General features: G+C 28.6%; 1 protein-coding gene across 5 annotated transcripts in view; it reads left to right on the plus strand.

Moving 5' to 3' along the window:
• LOC129974984 (obscurin-like) overlaps window positions 1-23,219 on the plus strand; it is a 236,724-nt gene that overhangs the window by 60,094 nt on the left and 153,411 nt on the right. For 4 of the 5 annotated variants that reach the window (XM_056087826.1, XM_056087825.1, XM_056087828.1 and 1 more), the window contains 11 exons: window positions 1,973-2,107; window positions 3,414-3,584; window positions 3,668-3,737; window positions 5,245-5,337; window positions 5,646-5,738; window positions 7,265-7,429; window positions 8,926-9,063; window positions 13,932-14,097; window positions 16,039-16,215; window positions 18,217-18,333; window positions 22,475-22,711. In XM_056087826.1, the coding sequence (XP_055943801.1) occupies window positions 1,973-2,107; window positions 3,414-3,584; window positions 3,668-3,737; window positions 5,245-5,337; window positions 5,646-5,738; window positions 7,265-7,429; window positions 8,926-9,063; window positions 13,932-14,097; window positions 16,039-16,215; window positions 18,217-18,333; window positions 22,475-22,711 (1,562 nt within the window). The remainder of the gene's footprint in view (window positions 1-1,972; window positions 2,108-3,413; window positions 3,585-3,667; window positions 3,738-5,244; window positions 5,338-5,645; window positions 5,739-7,264; window positions 7,430-8,925; window positions 9,064-13,931; window positions 14,098-16,038; window positions 16,216-18,216; window positions 18,334-22,474; window positions 22,712-23,219) is intronic. The other variant, XM_056087827.1, reaches the window with a different exon arrangement.

The raw sequence follows: 23,219 nt of genomic DNA on the forward strand, positions 1-23,219 counted from the left end.
GGAAAATTAAAAACTGTTGGGAAAAATTAGTTACTTCTTTTGTAGTATCTTATTTTCATATAAAAACAATACATTACAAATTATGCTGCATTATCAAATTAAGTAGTGGAGGAAATGTGTATATCAAAGAAATAATAATAAAAGAAAAGATATGTAGCAAGAAGTTCAGATTAACTGCACATGAGAAATATACAGTTAACTTGAGGTGTAATAAAATGCGTCTAGATTTGAAATTTTTAAAAAAAGTTTTTGCATTCTCATGAATTTATTTAAAGAGCACACACCTCAAGGTAAGTAATAATTTTACAAAAATAAATGTAAGAATAGCTTGTCGTTTTTTTTTTTTTTTTTTTTTTTGATGAAAGAACTTAGAATCCGATCATCAAACATTATGCCTTATTTCTAAATTAATAGAGGAACAGAAGAAACTATAGTATAATTTAGTTAGCAATCAGATCAAATTTGGTTATCATTTTCATGATTAAATATTCATAAATTTTAATTCTAACAAATTTTTATCTGATAAAATCTAAATCTAATATAAATCTCAATCTAAATTCTATTCTAATAACGAATGAATTTCAGCTCATCCAAACAGAATAATTTCTATAATTTACAAGTTAAATTTTAGCAATTAAAACTCTGATTTCAATACATTTCTAGCTGAAAGCAGTTAAAAATCTCATCGCTTTATTGCAAAAATTCATTAGGAAGCTGAAATTTTTATATCATTTGTTATAAAGGCTAAATTTAAAAATGGATCAATAGATCCATTTAATCAATTTTTGAACTTTCGACATGTAATTTCATGAAAATGAAGATTAAAAGAATTCTTATGTTTAATCAACTTAAGTAAAAATCCAAAATCATTAATCATTGATTATTTTAATATTTGAGACTTGCATCCTGAAAGGTCTAGAAAGTCAAAAGAATTCCTTATAACTACAAAGTATATCATTTGCAATAATATGTCAATAAAAGTATTGTCTATTTTTTAGACGAAAGACTGGTCAAGTATTCGTGGAAATGTGATATGAGGTTTTCAATTATGTTGAAGTTTCATAAGAATATGAAATGAAAAAAACTAATTTTATTTAAATTTTTTATAATAGTTTGCATGTATTTTACTGAAATTTATTCAATTTTTCAATCTCAATTTACTAGCAAAGATTCTTTTCTGTAAACTTACAACTCATATAGAGGAACACTCTGCGATGTTGCACAGGAGTCAGTCTGTTAAGTGAGTTGCCAGTAGTTTTGAACATGAAGTAAAACTAAAAAAATGCAAACAAATCTCAAAGCGGAAGTCGATGAACCAAACAAACAAACAAACAAAAATGTTACGCAATGCAGTTAGTTCATTGTCACTAATGTTTTTGCACTTGTTACATTTAATTCTCAACAGTCTTATTATAATTAATGCCACTTTTTTATAGCAATCGTTTTCACACAAAAAAAGAATTTCTTCCGCTTATAAATAACATTAACTTTTTAAAGGTAATAATTTTTTAATATGTAAATGTATATTTATTTTAGATTTATAATAATTTGTTATCGTCTTCAAATCAAAAATATTGTTGTTGATTGACATCTTACATTATTAAGAAAAAAGGTCAGTTTAATGTTGGATTAAAATCTTTAACACTCTTATCTATTTCTAATACTTTTTTATTACTACAATAATCACACATCGAATGGTTTTCTAGCAGCCGAAAATTTAAGATGTTGTGATCATGAGAGTTGAGGATTTTAGTGCTTTTATTTTCAAAAAATTAATAAAGACTTTTTACAATGTTTTAAATAGTTTATTAAGAATAACATTTATGCATATGGAGTGTCATTATACTCCCATACATCCTAGCTGCCCACTTATGTTTAAATTTTATGGCAAAAAAAAAAAACCCTATAATATGACATAGCGCCAAATGATTTGTTTTTATTAATCTTGATCTGATTTCATTAATCTTGTTAGGTGGCGAGTCAGACTACGTAAAGACGGAACAGAAGGCACTGTACCATCTTGCTACTTGGAAAAGAAAACGACAGTCACCCCACCAATGTCTCCACAACTGGATCCGAAGGCTCAGGCCACTATAGCACGAAGAGAGTAAGACATTTCCCTTACTTTGTCATTATAAAGTGTCTTCCTGTGGTTCATGATGTGGAATTTATTGTTTTAAAATTAAAATCCAGTACTTTTCCTTTAATAAGGGCACTAGTCATCACCAGGTTAAAAGACTGGTGCTAGTTATCACCAAAAACTACATTGTGTCAAATATTGGCGATATAGTAATATATTTAACAGCCAGATATTGGCTCCAGATTATGATGTGTTAGCACTGTGTTTTGCTAACATTCAAGCTAAAATATTGGTGTCTGTTTTCGCCAAGGTCTGCATAGTTATCAGATATTGGCAGCAACATAGTATAAACAATAGCCAAATATTGGCGGCAGACTTTGGTGAGTTAACCGTGTTTACGTAAAAGTACCTAAAACTATTTTTTACTCAATAGTAACCAAAAATCCATAATCTCTTATTGTGTATTTTTTGAGACAAGTTATTTTTATTGACAAATCATTTCAACTTCATTCAGCTTTTAACTAAAACCCAAGGTCAGAGTTCGTAATTATGATATATTAATTAGTTATTTTAAAGTTAAGTTTACCCTATACAGTTAAGTATACCTTATTAAGTGTACCAATTCCAGTATACCTTATTCAAGTATGCCTTATACCAATTCAAGTATACATTATTCAAGTATGCTTTATTAAGTATACCAATTCAAGTATACCTTATTCAATATTTACCTTATTCCCACCGGAAGGGGCACTCAGATATGAGGATGAGAAGCTTCCGGCATGGTGGTTGGTTCTTAACACCCGAGTGAGTACATAAATGATGGGCTTCGGCTTCTCCCTACCAATAGCGGAACGTGCTTCCGGCTGGAAGGGTTGCATTGTGGCTGGTACAACCCTTCCCTCGGGTTGTAAGGGTTGTACCGGCCGGCTCTTAGAATTCAACTTTATTTCCCGCCAATGCTGTCACGATGTTCCGGTCAGTCAGATTTAATCCGTATGGTTTGAGTCCCGTTCCCATGGCCCATTGCCCTTATGGATGTGGTCGTAAATCTGCCATTTGACCCATTGTATGACCACTCTCGGCTGTGGACATCAGTCAGGAGCTTCTAGACGGTAGGTAAAAAGAACAGACATCAAAGCGCCCTGGATAACCACAAATGAGGGAAAAGAGGCGCACGCAGGAGTGCACGGACCATGGGAAAAGGTCTTTACTGGCTGCTCGGAGTAGCCAAGTTTTTACTCACCTTATTCAATGTTGTATAAGAGATTTTTAAAAACATTTATTGGTTTGCCGTGTATTTTTGTATGCTTTCAATTGTTTGCGTTTTTTTCAGGAAAGTTTTAAAGGAGCTAGTGGAGTCAGAAGAAGCATTTGCCAGAGACATGCAATATGTTGTTAACAACTACATCAAAGAAATGGATAATAAGAAAATGCCCAAAGACCTACGTGATTATAAGGACGTACTTTTCTCAAATTTCGCAGCCATCTCAGAATTCCACAATAAGTAAGATCTTTATTCTTGTTTAATTATAGGAAAAATATTTGACCCGCTTATCATTGTGATTGATTTTTGAACTTTAATTTTAGCGTTCTTATGAAAGGTATTCAATATTATGCAGATGATCCTGCCCGCCTTGGTAAAACCTTTTTGAGGCTGGTGAGTGATTTTTAATCATACCAATTGTATATTATTTATTTTAAATACATTATTAAAAAACTCCATTATTTAGCTCTCAAAAGGATTCGTTTTTTACTTCTTCCTTGTATACGTAATACAGGGAAATGATTCTAATCGTCAAAACATTCGAACTCGAGATTTTGATGAATCTCCACGTTTTAGAATTTCCAGAATTCGAAAAACACATTTTTGGAAAATGTCCGTCGAATAATCTGTCTGTAATAAAAATAACCTAAAATCGTTTTGAGATAGGTGATTGAAATTTGATATACAGTTTTTACACCAAATTTGAATATTTCTATCAAATTTTGAGTAAACTCTCTTCAAAGAAAGTTCGTCTGCCCGACTGTTCGAATATAAATTAACACGATAATTACCAAACGAAAGGGAGCTAGGCAGATGAAATTCGGTACCCAGATTTATTATCTTTAGTGTAGATACCTGTCAAATTGTAAGCCAAATCGAATAACAAGTCGACTATCTGTCCGTCTGTACTTTCAGAAACATGTAAACGCGATAATTAAAAAAAACGCAATAATTTAAAAATATCAAATTAAGTACAAATTTTGTGACTACAAGTGTATTTTTTTGTCATATTTTTGTTTTAATCGGTCTAGAAAAACGTGTCTAAAACACAAATTCGTTTTTGGCGACTATTAACGCATATCAGGAATTAATCGCCAAATAATTCGTTAAGGATGATATTCTAGATCCAATAAGAATGCTAAATTCATGCCAAAAGTTATCCTTTCATGGCTATTTTACTCTAATATTATATAAGGCGTTCTTTGGCATGACAATGTTATTATAGAGTACGCGAGAAAGTTTTGAGCAGACCACTGTCAAAATATGTTTCAATATGAAATTAATTAATTAAATTAATTTGAAAACTATGTTGTAGTTAAAACTTATTGTTCACTTAGTTAGATTTATTTTTTTTAAAGTGGAATCATTTGGAATTTATGTAATCATTAAAATGTTGAACAAAATGGAATTATATTAGTATTTGAATTTCATTATATAGTGAACTCACCTCCTGACATACTTGGATGCACATTCAGAAACTTCTTTAAATTGGTAATTTGGAAAAGAAAATTATTCTAAAAAAATCAGGGAAATTCAATTAAATTTGACGAATTAATTTAATGTAAATTACCATTATCGATTTTATTAATGTAAAAGAGAATTTTTGGTATACATTATAATAGTATGTAATATTCTGATAAATCTATATTCCTTAAACATTGCTTTAGATTTACTTTAAAAATGATGTTCGTAAAATAGTCAAATTAATTGTAGGATACTATTTGATTAAATTTACCTCCTCTTTGAATTTTTCAGTGTATTTTGTTGATTCTCCCCAATGAATTATATATACCCATAAATTTTTTATGTCTTTTTTCTTATACCTAGTAATTTAATGACGTAATATGTGCTTAAAATATTATTTTTTTTTAATACATTACTCTTTCTAATTTGATCTTAGGAACGGGACTTCGACATGCACGTGGCTTATTGCAGAGATGAACCTGAAGCGCAACACCTCCTTCAAGAAGGACCACTAAAAGAATATTTTGATGTATGAAGATTTTATTTCAAAATAAATTTTTTACTGACCTTTCTATAATGCATTATTTTCCCCAAAAAATTATAATCTGAAAATTTACAGTTCTAAATGGAATGAAATTAATTTAACCTATTAATGGATCATTTTTTTGTGATTTATTTTTATAAGTTGAATAACAAAAATTACACAGGAGAAATATTAACTCGGTTTCATTTATAAAATGCGCTTCTAAAATATCCTATGTTTGTAAATTCATTTTAAATACTTGCAAAGTGAAAATCCTAAATAAAAACAAAATTTAAATTATTATTATTTTTTAGGAATTCAGTAGAAAGATTGATGATGAAAAATCACTCGCAGAACATTTGAAACTGCCTATACAAAGGATTAACGATTATCAGCTACTTCTGAAAGTAAGTTTGTAACAATAATAAAAGTACTTGTATGTCTATGAATGTGAAATAATCTATTGGAGACATATGGGGCAGAACATTGAGCCGAGATCTATTGAATTTGGCACAAGTATATTTTGGAATAGGGGAATGTACACTTCGGAAAGATTGTTATGAAATTTCAATCAGAATTTTAATTCGATAAAAAGTGAGGCAAATTTTGGCGTTTCTCGTCTGGAATTTCTGAAAACTTTACATACGAAAATGATATTTGTCTCAACATAAAACTGAAAAAAGATAAGTTCTTAATAATACCAATTTAGCTGTCAGAAAGAGTTTTTTCCTTAATTTTGGCAATTTTGTGAAAATATTTTTGTGTATGTTTGCAACAAGGCTCTTTTCGGTACTACAATGAAATTTAGACCGTTTTATTAATTACACCAACAAAAAACCACGCGTACTTCCTCTGTTAATAAAAGTTTTGAATTGTAGTTCATTCTTGTAGTGTATTAAGTAATTTTCTAAGACATTCATTGTTTATTTTTTCATATTCTTTGATAATGTCATAATAAATTTTTACTTTTTTATTTTTAAATTCTTGTGAGATCTGTTAAAAATACCTTGCCCTATTAAACAGTATGACTGGTATCTAAAGGATTTAATCTTCTTTTTAGTATATTTCAATCCAGCTAATATGTTTAATGTCCTCATATGATAGCAGTGAATTGTGGAATATAATTTTAATGTTGGAATCAACTGCGCTTTTAAATGGGGATTGGAAATGGAAATTGCAGCGTTGAGAAACGTGCAATTAATGCTAGAATAGTAATATTTTTCATGTAAATGCTATATCATGAGACTTTACTCTGTCAGGCAATCCATGAACACAATAAATAAGCTACTGAAAAAAAAGAAAAGCCGAAGATTACTGAATAAAACAGTTTAAATTTCTGTAAAAATTTGATATTTAAAAATATTGGACTGAAATAAATATAAATGGAAGGTTAATTTAATTTTAAATTGAAACTTTTAATGAAGAATTTAATTGAAATTAATCACAATTAATATTACCTGCGAAGAAGCTAGTCGAGGAAGACGAAACAGTATAAAAATAACTTCAAATTTTTTTTCAAACGTACACAAAACGAGTTTTTATTAACCTTAACTACATTTATTTATATAAAAAAATTATACGAAAAAAAGGAGCTTTTTTAAAGCGATTTTTCTCCAGTTCACATTCATGAATGATTACATGAGGATAATCTTACATTACCTTTATTTAAATTCATAACATGTTCATTTACACGATGCTAATCACAAGAACTAAAGTAGATATAACGTCGATTCTGATCGGTTACCATGACTAAATTTACTTTGAGCGACACATACAAAAAATTCATACAGCTCTTGCGCAAAAACTTTCCATATTATTCTCTTTTGAAATAATTCAATATCCGATTAAATTGCTGCTGCCAAAAGCTCGTGTCTACCACCGTGTTGTTTTAATCATAAATGTTTTATTTCGATTTACTTTTTTTGTCTTCCAGGAACTCATAAAATACACAGCTAGGTTAAGAGAAGACACCACCGACTTGGAGAAAGCTCACGATTTCATGCAAGCCATTCCTCAGCGCATTGCTGACCTGCAATACATTAATTCCATTCAAGGCTATAAAGGAAACATCCACAAGTTAGGCAGGATACTCAAACACGTAAGTCTCTTAGTGAAAAATACCATTTTCACCATTTCATTTCTCAGTTTTGCAGTTTATATATATTTAAGGAAACGGTGTTTCGACAGTTCAAAATTATATGAAGACAATTATGAATGCTTATCACCTTGCAAAAATCTGAATAGTAACTCAAATTAAAAAAATTAAATTTGAAAAAATGAATGGATGCATAGTTGGCATATACAAGAAAACATTTTAAATTATATAGATATTTTGCGTGCTCATGGAGACTTTCAAAATTTCCCAGTTTTCTTATAACGAAAAATATTAAATTTTCTCATTAACTGTTTTTAATCATTTAACATCCTCTTCATTGATTGTTATCAATTACAATCAATAGAGTAACATCAAAAAGCAAATTCGTCAAGTATAATCTATACATCCGTTTATTTTTTTATTCTATTTTGCTCGACATTTTCATGCTATTCAGCTTTTGTTTTAAGCAAATTTTGTATACAAGGATGAAAAATTTGGCGAGGTTTTTAAATAGTTTTGCACTTTTCTCCTGTTTATAGTGAAAAAAAAAAGAAATGGAGAAAAAAAATTTCGCAGAAATAATTAATTACGCAGTTTTTAAAATTTATTAACTAGAAAACATTTCTTGACCAAAATTAAGAAATATTGAAAATAGTGTTATTAATAAAGAGTCAATCGTAATAATTTCATGATATTATCATTCTACTTGTGATAGTCCTAGAGTAGATTAAAACCAGTTTCAAACAATAATTTCATGATATTATCAATCTACTTGTGATATTTCTAGAGTAGATTAAAACCAGTTTCAAACAATAATTTCATGATATTATCATTCTACTTGTGATAGTCCTAGAGTAGATTAAAACCAGTTTCAAACAATAATTTCATGATATTATCAATCTACTTGTGATATTCCTAGATTAGATTAAAATAAGTTTCAAACAATAATTTCATGATATTATCATTCTACTTGTGATAGTCCTAGAGTAGATTAAAACCAGTTTTAAACAGAAACAATTTTATAAAGGAAACTTCCAAACAGACCAATGTAAAATGAATATATTGTTTAAGTGGTTGATCCTTATTTACATCTATTTTCTTTTTCCACTATTTGTTTATGTCTCAAAACATAAATTTGGTTCAGGTGGCTAAATCTGTCCTCTCTGTCGTAAAATGTAAAACAAAAACCAGATTTTACTAATTAAAAATTATTAAAAGCATAACAGTTTCTAAAAATACAAGGAATTTAAAATATCTCAACTACATAGAAAATATTGATTCTTCTACTAAGTTATAATTTTTTATTCCATCATTTAAGTGATAAATTGTTTTCATCATTTTTAATGAAATATTATACTTTTTCTAAAAGCTTTCATAACTACTGTATTTTTTCAACAAAATTGGTTATTCTTATTTTTTTAAATGGATTTTTTTCCAAAAATTTCCCCGAATCGCAAATCATATGTAATAAAATTATTTTTTATTCTTGTTTCGTCCAGGATTGGTTCGAAGTAACTGATGGCAATAACTTACGCAGGGAGAGGTTACTCTTCCTGTTTAAGGGAAGGATCTTCATTACTGACCACAAACGTGTTGGCAGCACTCGCTCAATATATCTAGTCAAACATGCCATAAAAGTAAGTGAGCAGTTTTAGTTCTCTCCCCCCCCCATTATACCTAATATGTAAGTTAAAAAAAGTACTATTTATTTTATCTATTAATACTAGTTCTCCCCCCCCCCATTATACCTAATATGTAAGTTAAAAAAAATACTATTTATTTTATCTATTAATACTAGTTCTCTCCCCTCCCCCCATTATACCTAATATGTAAGTTAAAAAAAAGTACTATTTATTTTATCTATTAATACTGTCTATGAAGCAGCGAGGGGAAAAAATCCTTCATAAAACCATAATTTTCTGATATCACTGACATAATCTTAATCGATAGCTATTTGTTTAATCGTTGGTGAAACGAATGTGGCTTTTAATTCCTTAATAAATGATTAATTAAATATATAAATGTTACTAAATTGAAATCGCTTTCATAAATCTCATATTTTAGCGATGTTTATGTAAAAATATTGTTTAGAAGTTTTAGTGTACAGCTTTGATGTTATGTATATTTTTATTGCTTTAGAGAATATATAAGTTCAGTATCATGAAACCGCTACTCTTTTATGCAGGAATTTCGTTTTATTTATAATATGCTGCTTCTTTTCATATTTTTAATAGCTTAATAATTATTGGCATATTATATTTTTTTATTACTTTTTCATATATGAAGTATATAAGAAGTATTGTAATCGCCAAAAAATTTGAACTCTAGATTTTGGCGAGTCTCTACGTTTCAGAAGTCCCTGAGTTTTAAAAAAATATTTTTCGCGTTATGCCTGTCTGTCAGTCAATCTGTCAGTCTGCCTGTCTGTCTGTGAACAGGATAACTCAAAAATGATTTGAGATAGACAGATGAAATTCGGTATATGAAGTTACAGCGTAGATTCTGTCAATTAGGAAGTCTGTCTGTCTGGTTGTTCGAATACAAGTGACTTCGACAATTTCAAAATAATAAAAAGGTAGATAAATTTTGATACACAGATATAGCATCTAATATATAGATATTCATTAAATTTTGAACCATCCCCGTCAAATTATTGATAACTGTTGGTCTGTAGTTTCGCATGTTTGTGAATGCAACACATAAACTCGGTGACGTAAATCAATGAAATTCGGTATTCTATCTTATTTCTTTGGCAAGATATTAACTGTTGTTTGGTATCGAATTCTGGTATCAACCAGCCGACAAAAAGGTGAGAAAATGCATATTTTCACAATCGAATCAATAAAAATGGTAGATTCATGCCAAAATTGTATATAAAATAATTGTATAAACCAAAGATATCATGCAAGACATTCGTGTTTCACCCAAGGTCTACATTTTCCCTCCTAAGACCTTTGTTAAAGAATACGCCAGACAGTTTCAGGAAGCCACTCCCACTGGTTTAACAGAGATTTTACACTTCTTCAATTAATAAGACCACTGTAACATTAAAAAAAATCAAGAAAAAATGATAATCTATTCATATTTTTACATGATGGAGAATTGCAATAAAGTATAATTAAGAATTAAAATTGCAAATTAATCCAATATTACTCTTAATCTGAGAGCATTAAATTAATTTTTTTATTTATTATGGATTTATTTCTGATTAAATTAACAAAAGTAATTAAGTGAGAGCAGCTGCACAATAGATATATATAAATATTTTATTTCCGATAAAAATATTTTACTTTTCTGCTTTAACCCTTTAAAGGGCCATGTTTTTTTTAGTCATATTATGTTAAAATATTTTTAGGCTTGAAATTAGAATAAGAAAAGGGATTCATTTAGCTTATTAGATAAATTTAATTTGATTAATTAATTAATTTGGTTAATTAATAATTAAGTAACAAATCAAGACACATCATTTTGTCTGAGATAAAGAACTGAAGCATCTAAGTTTCTGTTTTTCTAAAAAAATTTGTCAGAACTAACCTCCATAATTTCATACAAAGATTGATAAATTTGGTGGAAAGCATACTTCCCACAGCCCTAGAAAGGGTTAATTACATCCATGCTTTAATATTATTAACTTCTGACAAGAGTTCGTCCAAATTTGTAGACGACGGCATGAAGAGAGTACAACACGCTGTTTTGGCGCATTGCCGAACGTTCCATCAAGTGCTGATGTGGCGCACACTAACCTCTGCAACATTGCTCCGCAAATCACTCAGCTATTGTTCTCTCAGAACATGTTTCAAGCAGACGGTCAAAAATATCACGTTCCAGATAAATGAACCGTAGACTAGCTTCAAAATAACTTTTGCCACTTCTGGCATTCTCTTTCAGTAAACGAACTCTTGTCTTCAGGGTTTTAGGGTTTCTTTAAATAATTTTATCGGATTCGATCGCGCATTCTCAATTCTAAAATTAACGCATTTTTCAATATTTAAAAATAAGTGTCCTATTGCCTAAGTAAATCTAAATTTCAAAACTTTGGTTTATGGTTTATGTGTATTTATTGATTACAACATAATATTTTGATTTAAATGTGAAATTTTTTAAAAACAGTAAAACGAATGTCAAATTTTTACTTAAAAACCTTTGCAAGTAGTCTTTCCGAATCTTTCACGCATTCCTTCTAGTAAGTGTATTAGTGAATTGTATATATACTTAGCATTATATTTACTTATGCGTTATAATAGCATGCTAACAGCGAATAATAGTAAGGAAAAAACATATAATTTGACAATGAATCACTAAGGTGTAGTTAATATGCAAGTACACCGAACTGAACCGTACGTGTATTTTGGACGCCCTTTTTCCGACCGAATTTAAACTCAAATTTACTACAGAACATTTAAAATTGTGATAATTTCAGCATACATTAATTTTCATTTAAGTTCGTGCGTTTTTGTATTATTACGTTTGTTTGAAGGAGAAACGGTCGGCCCTTTGACAGATTTGATTCCAAATTTGATACTTAATTATAGATACTAAATCTGTATGCTAAATTTTATCCGTCTAACTCTTTATGTTTTCTAGTCATCATCTGTTCACCTGTGCGAAAATATCAGGAAAAAAAAGGAATGGATATATTCCTTTTTGAATTTGACAGAATTCTATAAATTCATTTCATCCGTCTAGATTAAGACGTTTTTGAGTTATTGTGTTCACAGACAGACAGACATAATTCCAAAAATGCATTCTTCAGATTTTGGGAGGTCTCAAATTGTGGATTCATGGAAATCTCAAGTTCAAATATTATGACAATTACAATACTTTCTCTTTGTATACTTTGTATGAAAGGAAGTGAAAAAATGGTATTGTTTCTGTAATATCTAATTATTTCAATAATAAACAAAGTGTGTAATGAAAATCCCGTTTCCCATAATTTCAAAATAAGTAACATTTTTCCCATCTTTGGTTACGAAAATAACAAAATTGTTTAAAAATTAATAAAATTTCTATAATTCCAATTTTAATAATCCTAACCTATAACTTGTCATCTCCACCCGGCTTAGTAGGGATTGCAATACCGGACCAAAATTTCAATACCGGTATTTGGTATTTTTTAAATCCTAATACCGGGATACCGGTTTTAATACCGGTATTAGAAATTTTAGAAAAAGAAAGAAAACACAGGTGTTTCTTTGTTTTATTTGCCAGTTTTGTTAGAGAGTGTAAATATCACAAAAAATAATTTGTAACTTATAAATTATAACAGTATATAATCACAAAAAAGTAAAGAAACATCTTATTTATTTAAATCACAAAAAAAAAGTGTAAATATCACTATTCAATCTGTGGTACTATTACAAATTTTTGAAATGTGATCTTAAAAAACATAATGCATCAATTGTACTGTCCTTAAGCCTGAAAAGTAATTTTGTGTAAAAATTACCAACTGTCGAAAACGCTCTTTCGGCATCTCGTTAGTTGGTGGTACTGTTAGCAATGCGTGATATACTTTTACCAAGTATTTACCTCTAAATCCCTCATCTTCAAATAAATATATTTCTCGAAGGATAGTTTTGGATATAGCTGATTTCTGTATTGTATTTTGGTTCGTTAAAATTTTTTTATTTATCGCTAATTCTAATTTTTGTTCAAGAGACAATTCCTTTTCACTATCGACAGTAGTAACATATATATAGTACCTATGTATATATATATATATAGGTACAAAATACCGGTATTCGGTATCCCGGTATTGCAATCCCTACTGCTTAGGTAACTGAGGTAAACTGAATGTTAAGTCGTTTTGACAACACAGAAACTGATGGCAGATTTCTAAGGGCCCATATCCTCCATCAATCTTTAACTGTCCAATCTTTTCAGTAAGAAGTTACGTTTTCTCACCTGAATAGTAGATAACTCTATCCTAAACCATTTTTATACCCGTAAGAGAAACGAGAACTAATTTACGTACTTACTTGGGGCGCCATTTTCTCTACCTACTTTAGTTGCTTCCCAGGGGAAATAAATAATTAAATAATTATAATGTTAAGTAAATACTAATGTCTGCCAACAAATAATGTTAAATAATATCAAAATATTAATTTTGATTCACAAAGTGAAGCTCAAGCATTGTTTCTATCTCTGCTGGAGTTGAATTGATTCGATGAAAAAAGATGATTAATAATAAAATTATTGATTTAATGGAGAGTAATATTCAGTGCTTTTTAGAAGGACATATTTTTTGTGAAATATATGAATCTTCGGAAATGAATTCCTTCATGGACTTGGCGCAGTTTTTCTGCTTTTGAACTCAAGCAAATTTTGCATGATTTTTAGGAATTGAGAAATAACACAACTCACAAAGAAACTGAGTAAAATAAAAATAAAAAAATTCTCAGTATTTAGATAAAACTTGATGAAAAAAGTACAATAATTCCCTTTTTTTTCAAATGAAAGAAATTGCAATCTGTTGCACAACATCATTCATGGAACTCATTCTTTGCAGTTACCTGAGGTAGAAATCGTGGATTGTGCCGATGACGACGACCTGAAGCTCCGTTTCCAGAGTCTGAAAAGTGGAGCCGCTGGATTTCCGTTCACCCTCAAAAGCAAAACCATCGAGCAAAAGGAGGATTGGCTCAAGGCCATTCAAGAAACATCTGGACCCCACAGTAAATGCTCTTGGGATAAATTTTCTAATTCTCAATGAGTGAAATGTTCTACTTTTAAAAAAATGATACGATTCTGATTTGGGAGTTAAATAAAAATGCGTTATCATTTGTCAATTATCTCCCAAATCAGAATCATCTTTATTGTAACTTATACAATGGTGGGCAGGGCTATGGCGCTATTTGAAATTTCCTGTTGAGAATGGGTATATTGTTTAAATAGCATGAATATTTTTCATCTTTTTACAACATATTCGATATTGAATTCTATATTAAAAGTGAACATTTAAATATTTTATTTAAAATTATATATGTTTTAAATAATGAAGATAGTAATTCTGTTCAGTTATTAGCAGAAAATAGTGATAGCAATTCGTGAACGACGGTTTCAAAAAAGGTAAGCTAGCGTATATCATCATTAAAAAATAGCCAAAATGGTATGTTGATATAAAAAAAACTAAAAATTCAGCCAAACAACTTTTTTAAACAAAAGAGCAACAAGGATTGGGCAGTATATCGACATCTAATACTAAGAATATATGTCTGTTTTCCATTGTTGACGCAGAAAAAGGCCAATAGTTCCACAACGCTCTGTTTTTAAATAAATCTTTGGTATAATTTTATTATTTTTTTGAAACTAAACAAATAATCTTTTAGAAAAATAGTTTGAAAACGAAAATTTTTGCCTTTAATTCTATGTATTTTATAATATTTCAAATGCTGCATAAATACATCTTTTCTGTCAAAGTAAGTTCTATATGAATAAAAAATCTGTTAAGATTTAGTTGTTACAATTTTGAGTTACAGTTACAATTTATGAAGCATTTACTTTACGGTTGTAGTTATGGTTTAAGAAACTCTCCCAATTCAGTATATATTATAGCTTTATCTTATGCTGTTGTTTTTGTATTTGTAAGTTTCATTGAATAATGACTTAAAAGACCAATAGTATTCATTTAATCACATAGTCTTAAATTACCATAATCGTATTAAGTGCTGATTCGAAATATATTATTGAATTTGCTAAATAACAACATTCAAAACTAAAAAATAGAATTATGCTTTAGTAATATTTACTGAATTTATAAATTACATGAATTTTCATGAAAGATTCTACTTCAAAACTCTTAATTTGTATTTTAATGATTGGCGATTTGCCTAAATAGATTTCCTGCCTTCGTTAATCAATTTCCTGAAAATAGTTTCATTTTGAATGAGTAGTTTTACTTAGACCAAATTTCTGACTTGCTTTTTACTGATTTACTTTTTACTAATTACCTATTGGTAAGAACTTAGCTTTGACTTCAAGTTCGAAATCCAATTCTCTTAAAGGTCCATCATATACATAGACCTGTCACATAATAAATTGGATATCGTAGGTCAAACTTACTCTTGCTGGATTAGTGCGAAAATTTGAAAGAAATGGGGGTATCATTTCCGATCCTTAACCGCGGTTTAAAATTACCAAATGGGTCTCAAAATTGTCGTTAAGTCGCTCAAAATTGAAACATCAATATAATGAAAAAATACTTTCCTTTTTTTAGTCAGGAGAAATTGATTTCATAATCGAATGCAATATACATTTTTTTTCTCCTCCTTACGATAGGAGGGAAATGCTAAAAGCTTATGAAGTCTCTAAAAGTTTAAGAAATGGTTCTTTTTTAGTTTAAAACCATTAAAGCTAAAAGCTTAGGAAGTCTTTAAAAGTTTAGGAATAGTTTTTTTTTAAAAAAAATTAACAACCGTTTAATCGATTTAAGGTTAAAATATCTATTATGGAAGTGATTTTCTCTATTGATATTGACTTATATCTTTAAAGTACGTGGAATCCAAATATTTTAATTTGACTGACACAGATTTTCTTAATTGACATTAAATGTTATTGTATATATTGAAAATAATTAATGCACACACGCCAGTTCATTATATATTCTCTTTTTTTAGTTGAAGATTTGGGGGACGAAGAGCTGGATCAAATTGAAGATCAAGGAACAAAAATTGAGGAATTCTATGAAAAGCATGAGACCAAGGTGGAAGTCATTGAAGACTTCGAAGCATACGAAGAAATGCACACGGTTATAACAGAGAGTGTGAGATCTGGATCTCTTACATCATTAGAAGGTAAGTTAAGTCATCAATTTATTTCTGTCATAAATTATCAAAATGAAAATATCTTTAAAAATACAATTATATCTCAGATATGTGTCTTCACGCTATAATGGAATGTTTCAGCAGTTTGAAAGTAATAAAATGGGATTTTTTTAACTGAAATGTTATTACTAGATGCTTTGAAAAATAAAGAAATATAATTAAAAGGAGCATGAAAATAATATTATTAATTTTCTGGTGAAACTATTAATTTTTTCTGATTTATTCGAATTGTTTTTTTAATTATAATTTTCTACTGATGTTATTTTAGAAATAATACAACTAATACTAGAAATAACGAATAATGCTCATTTTAACGTGTAGTAATAAACATGATATAGTTTAATAACGATTTATCGTCAATTATAGTTGAAATGAAATGAAGTAATAATCATGATGCTTAAGTTTATTGAAATTTATATTAGACAATTGGCAGCATTAGTTTTATTAAACGAGTTTAGAACTTTTCTCCGTCCCTTAATATGTAGTGAATGAAAAAACGATAGGTAAACAATTGTGCAAACTATATTGGTGCTAATTCCACACAAAAAGAAGATTTCAGAATATGGCTGAAGAAAATCTTTTCAAATATATGGTTTTGAACAGTATGTAGTGGTGTTCTATTCACAAGATTAATCGTAATCGAAGTAATAATATACAATTAAAAGTCACTATGATGCTCATTGAATAAATTGTTATATTGTTGCTCTGTCTTGTAAAACATCACTGCTCAAATAATTCCCCTTACTCAGAATATATGTTCGGTCTATTTTAGTTACGGATGAATGATTCATTTCTAATGGCTATTTCTAATTATGCGCTCAATTCCAAGTGGATAAATGATTTAAATGATGTAAAGAATTATATTTTGCGTTGTGTGAGTTAAAAAATATACCCTTAAAAAATGATACAATTTAAATTTTTGTTCAGTTCGTCAGTAAGAGTAGAAAAAATAATCTTGCCACATTTAAATTTTAAATTAAAAAAATTGGTTCCTCTCTTACCAAAGCGGCTAACTTTGAAGCACTATTTTAGACAATTTCAAATTATTTCAACAATTGCCTCAACGATTATAATCAAATCAATGATCGCCATTTTCTCGAGTTTGCTATTAAATGGTCTAAAATAAGGAAAATCATGCTTCACAAACTCGTTCAGTTTTGATTGTAGTAAAGTGGGTACTTTTTTACTATGGGGTACTTTTTTTGTAAAAAAATTTAATCTGTCAAGAATATTTTACTAAATATGACTAATAATACTTGGGGGAATTAATAAAAATTTAGATTTCGTTATTTTTAAGCACTATGTTTGTAAACAAAGCATAATTCTTTACTTATTTAAAGCATTTTCCACTTGTAATTATATATGTATTCGTAGGGATTTTGAAATGAGTTGTTGGACTACGATTAGAATGGACAGCCTGTATATGATAATGTGAACAATTCCACAGATTTATCAATAAAATATGAATGACAAAAGCAATACCTGACTATATTATACAAATTTTCTAAAGCATAATTATTAGAACAACGCAACATTTTTTAAAAAAATATTTCATTTTATTCATATATGGTTTAAGGTATTTGACACTTGAATCTATTTAATAAAGTAACCAATTAACATTCTATTAATTAGTTTCTTTCTGCTTTAAAAAAACAGCGTATCAATGAATACGCTGTTTTTTGTATCAATGTATACGCTGAATAACAGCGTATCTTAAAAAATCAATCAACATCTCTTGTAAAAAAAAATTAACTTCTATTCTTTTCAAATGAATTTGAGATAGAGAGATTAATATTTTGATTTGCGTTATGATTATTAAATTAACAATCTTTCTTGAGCGCTTTTATGATTAACCATACTAAGCGCTAAGTTGCTGAATAACTTATATAATGTGTTGAATATATAAATATTAATACTACTGCTGCTTGCTTTTTTTTAACTGACGTGCATGTCCATCCCTGTGACTTATAGATTTTCACTCTGCGCTGGACGACGAGCCCTCTCTGTGTCTCACGGCCTCCGAACAGGAGTCCGGGGGTCCTGGTCGACCCCGATTCACGGTGCCTTTGAAAGCAGTCACCTGTGCCGGTAAGTTCAAAACAAAGGTGTTCCCCCCTCAAACATCACCACATGTGCTCTTTCCCTTTGTTGGCTTCTGTCATCAGCGTAGTGGATAATACATAGGGCATTCTAATTATACTATAATAAATTTGGCAATTTTGGTGTAAATTTATATAGCTTTATTAAAGTAGTTTAAAGTAACTTTATGAAAAGAAAAGCTTTATGAAAAAAAAGGGACAAGCTTTATGTATATAGGGAACAAAGACATTCAGTAGCATTGCAATCCATGGAGCCAGGAGAAAAAGAACGTCAATCCCGAAATATCTTAATCACAAGTGTTTAGTAGATGAAATGTAATTACATCTAGATGCAGGACTGATATAGAGAATTTTAAGATTTAGTAAGTAAAAGGAAATGAACTCAATGGACTTTATACTTCTTACCGAAATTATCAATTGCTTTCCAGTTCTCCAGATATTGATCGAATCACTGCACCGATTAGCATTAAGATATTTATTAGTTGTTGCGTGCCATACATGTGACATTTTGAATCCTTAAAACTCATAGTTACACTATAAAACTATTCCTCTTATTACGAAAATATATTAGAGATAAAATATATTTGCTTTCTTATTTCCAAGCATAACAGCTGTGCCATATTTTGAGGTTTTAACATAAAGATTTTTTTTTTGACAACAACGCTGCCCTCTTAATTTCACGGACCTGAAGGCAAGAAATAAAGCTTGAATAAGGATAAGTTTTATTTAAAAAAATAAATGTGCGTAAATCAGACGTGACAAAAATATTATGTGATAAAAGACGTGATAAAAATATTATATCTTCCCAGAAAAGTACTGAAAAAAATTATGCTCTATATATCATATTCTTCAAACCAGCCTATACAATTAACAAAAATAACTCTTTTTAATTTAAAAAAAAAGGTGCATGAAATAGTTTATAAATGGTCAGCAATTATGAAATTATGTGTTCATTCAAACTGTCAAAACTTCATCTACCAAGACTTTTTATTTTTTTTATTTTTAAGAAAGATAGATTTCATTGCTAATTATTTGTATAACTTAATCCGAAGATTGAGTTAAAAAGAACAAGAAAATTTCTAATTCCACAATAAATAAATTTATTATTTTCATTCATTCAACAAAAGTATCTATTAATAAAACACAATGAAATATTGCAACATTTAGTGCTTTCTTTTCCGTTATTTGATTAAAAAAATTAGTGATTTGTTTTGCACCTTACATTTTTTTAGATTTGAGCAACATATTAAATGATACGACTTACGATAGCTTATATTCCTTTTAAGATAAATTTTTATGCGGAGAATTAATAAAAAAAAAACCCTGATAAAGTTTGAGGTTATTCATTATTAAGACTTAGACTTCCTCATAAACGTATTTTATTTCAAAACCATAAATTTTTTAATAATTTCTTTAATTGAGAATTCCCAAATAATTATTTTTACTTAAGATAATAGCTTCATATAATGAAAACATTCAGTGTCATATGCGTCTGATTAATATGCGTAAATTATTCAAAAAAGTCTGTCATATGCGTAAATTATTCAAAAAAGTCTGTCATATGCGTAAATTATTCAAAAATGTACGTTTGAACAATATAAATCAATTTTAATGTTAAATTTGAAAACGATTTTTATCAAATTTGTGAAGTAGTTCGGTCATAAAGACTCATATTTCTTTCATTAAAAAAACATTAGTTTACTTTGAAAAAAATATGTTCAACAAAAAATTTTTTACTCTTAGGAGGAATTCAAAGACATGTACTATTATACATTAATTACTCATAATAGGAAATATTATGCATTAAATAAAATGTCAGCGTAAAGTTGTGGAATATTGAGTTCAAAAGTGAATATTTTAACATTCACATTGGATATTTTATTTATGAGCAACTGTTTCTAGAAATATTACATTTAGAATATTAAGTACTGTTATTTAATCCATTTTCTTACATCGACAGACAATAAAAAACAAGAAATGGAGATTTACTCGTAGCTAAACGAACGCTTCAGTCACATAATTGAAAATATTAGCGTTAATGAAATAATTTTAAAACCATCTGAAAACATTAGAAAAACAATTTAAAGAATCCTTTAGCAATTTATGAAATGAGAATTGTTCGTACCCTTTTGTTGGAATAAAAGAAATCATTTCATTTAAAGTTAATCATCCTGTTTTTCAATTTGTATTTATAAAAATTATTGAGCAGTTAGAGCAGAAAAACTATATATCAGTGCAAGAAATAATTCCCATGCTCTGATATGTTTAAGTTCTAAAAAGAAATTGAATTTAGTTTGCTGCTATCAGCATAATTTTAATAATTGTTAAAAACTAACATGGAGCGTTTAACTTTCATAACTGTCATTTTATAATAATTATATGTTACATCGCTAACATTTCTAATAAGTTTTCAGAAATTTTTTTACAAGAATAAAATTGCCGAGAACAATATAGCTTGTTATTTTTGTAAAAGAAAAGCATATTATAAAATATTTAATATAGTACTTCAATTTAATGGCAGTTCCACATATAATTTTCTAATTATACTATTGCTAAACTTTATACTATTTGGAAATTAGGAAATAATATATATGTAACCATTTTAAGAGGAAAATAAATAAATGCATCGCTCAAAATAACTTGCTTCTAAAAAGAGTATTTTTCTTTATTGTCAGTATGCAAATGATTCTCAAAAATATAAATAAATTCTTATAAATAGTAGTTCAATAAAGAATTCTTTTTTGAAAGTGAAGGCGTTTTTAAATGAAAATTTTAACTGCTATTTTAGTCAACAAATAATAATTATTATTATATGCATATATTTTTTATGTTATCCTTCATTTGAAAACCTTTTTGATCATTCGAGTGAATTAGAATGTAAAAGGCATCCGCAGACTTCTGTTCCTCCCCTTTTTTTCTATTTACAATAACTACATAAGTAAAAAAAACAGCGTGAACAATACGAAATAGACATCTAGGTATTTTTTAGAATATATGTTATATTTACTTTCTTTTTAAATATATAATTAAATTAAAATAGATTTAAAGAGACAGAAATATTCAAACTTGTCAATTTTACACTGAAAGTATAATTATAATCTGCTTTGTGATTATTATTAAAAAATCCGATTTTGTATTGTTTCAAGTCTACGAGCTCGTAGATAAATTAGTTTTATAATTAATGAATTTTTAAAATAAAATAACACCAATTAAGCAAATATCAAATTCTATATGTGAAGTAATTCTCTGAATAGTCAGAATACATTATAGATCTTTCTTCCATCGTGGCTTCAAAACAAATCACATTTGAAAAATGTTACTCTAATTAAATCTTCGGTTTGAGGATATTTTCATTACAACAAATATTGATATCTAAACTCGTAACATATCTAAAGAGGTATCTAAACTCGTAATTTTATCAAAAATTTTATTTTATTTATCTATTTGATATTTGTGGAAGGTTTTGTTTTATATTATTATACTAGATAACCTTGACTATATATATCTAAAATTATTATGTTATTTACTTCTTATTGGTAAAATTATACGTAGTAGAAAATATTTTATATGTAACAATTATTGTACCAAGACACAATACAAGAGAGAAAGCGGAAGTCAATACCCTTATTTAATTTATTGAATTACCTCAAATATATTGTTGTTGAGTTATCATAAAGTTTAAAGTATACTTTAATCATAGCATAAAAATCCTTAATTGACACATTTATTCTTTATATCTTTCAAATAGATTCTTTTCTCTCATTTTGGACATGTCAGAAAATGTCAAACATTATAATTTAAGTTTTATACAAGAGAAAAATGATCGAAAATATCTAAATTTGACATAAATGATATCTCTAAACCATTACATCACTTGTAACTTAACAAACTCTAATCTTATTAAATTTTGATTTGAATAATGAATTCTATGGGTAAGAATCTCTTTCTTTAGGAATGATCCTAAACCCTTATTTAAATAATAATGAAATAAATTACGAATAAGATGAAAGTATAAATAATTCTTATTGAATCGGATTAAAGAAGAATAATCAAATGTTCTCAATCTAGATATTTTTCATCCATAATTTCAGATTATCAAATGAACAACTGATTGTTTTGTTTTATTACAGAGGGTGTAGAAGCTGTCCTGGAGTGTGAAGTGTGTGCCTCTCCTGATGCGACAGTTGCTTGGTTAAAAGATAATTCTCCTTTGACCTCCTCCCAGAGAGCCATTCTGGAGGCAGACGGAGGAAAGCACCGCCTCCTCATAAAGAAGACAGAATGTGTAGATTCTGGCCTTTACACGATCATTGCATCTAATGTCCAGGGCACAACGTCCTGCAGCGCTCCTTTGACTGTCAGCTCTGGTGAGTCAATAGCATGCAATCACAAAGCTATGCGCAGCTACAGCTATACAAAACAGATTCGTTTTTTCCCCCTCTTTATATGTTAATTGTCTTTAGAAAACAGTTTCCTTGTTGTTAATTGTGAATGATTTTCAATTCAGTTGAATCTTTTGAATATAATTTGATATTCATGGTTCTCTTAAAATAATATTTTAAAACTTCGAATAATGATAGTTATTTAAGATGTGTTATTATACTAGTATTCCACTTATTCGTCTTATTGTGAGCTTGAATGTTACTAAAGGTATCAAGTCCTGTGACGCGTCACTACATGTCATTTAATGTCATGACAGTAAATTGTCGACAATGGCGTCATTTGGCGTTTTGTGGCCCTATAAGCAATGACATTGTGTGGCCCTAATTTCAATAATTAGTTTTAGTCAACTCATTTTTTAAACTTAATCAATTTTTTATGGATTTATTTTTGGTTAATTTTAATTTTAGCAATTTTATAAGTTGTAGCATAAAC

Source organism: Argiope bruennichi, chromosome 7 (assembly GCF_947563725.1).
Source record: "Argiope bruennichi chromosome 7, qqArgBrue1.1, whole genome shotgun sequence".
NCBI classification, from domain to species: domain Eukaryota; kingdom Metazoa; phylum Arthropoda; class Arachnida; order Araneae; family Araneidae; genus Argiope; species Argiope bruennichi.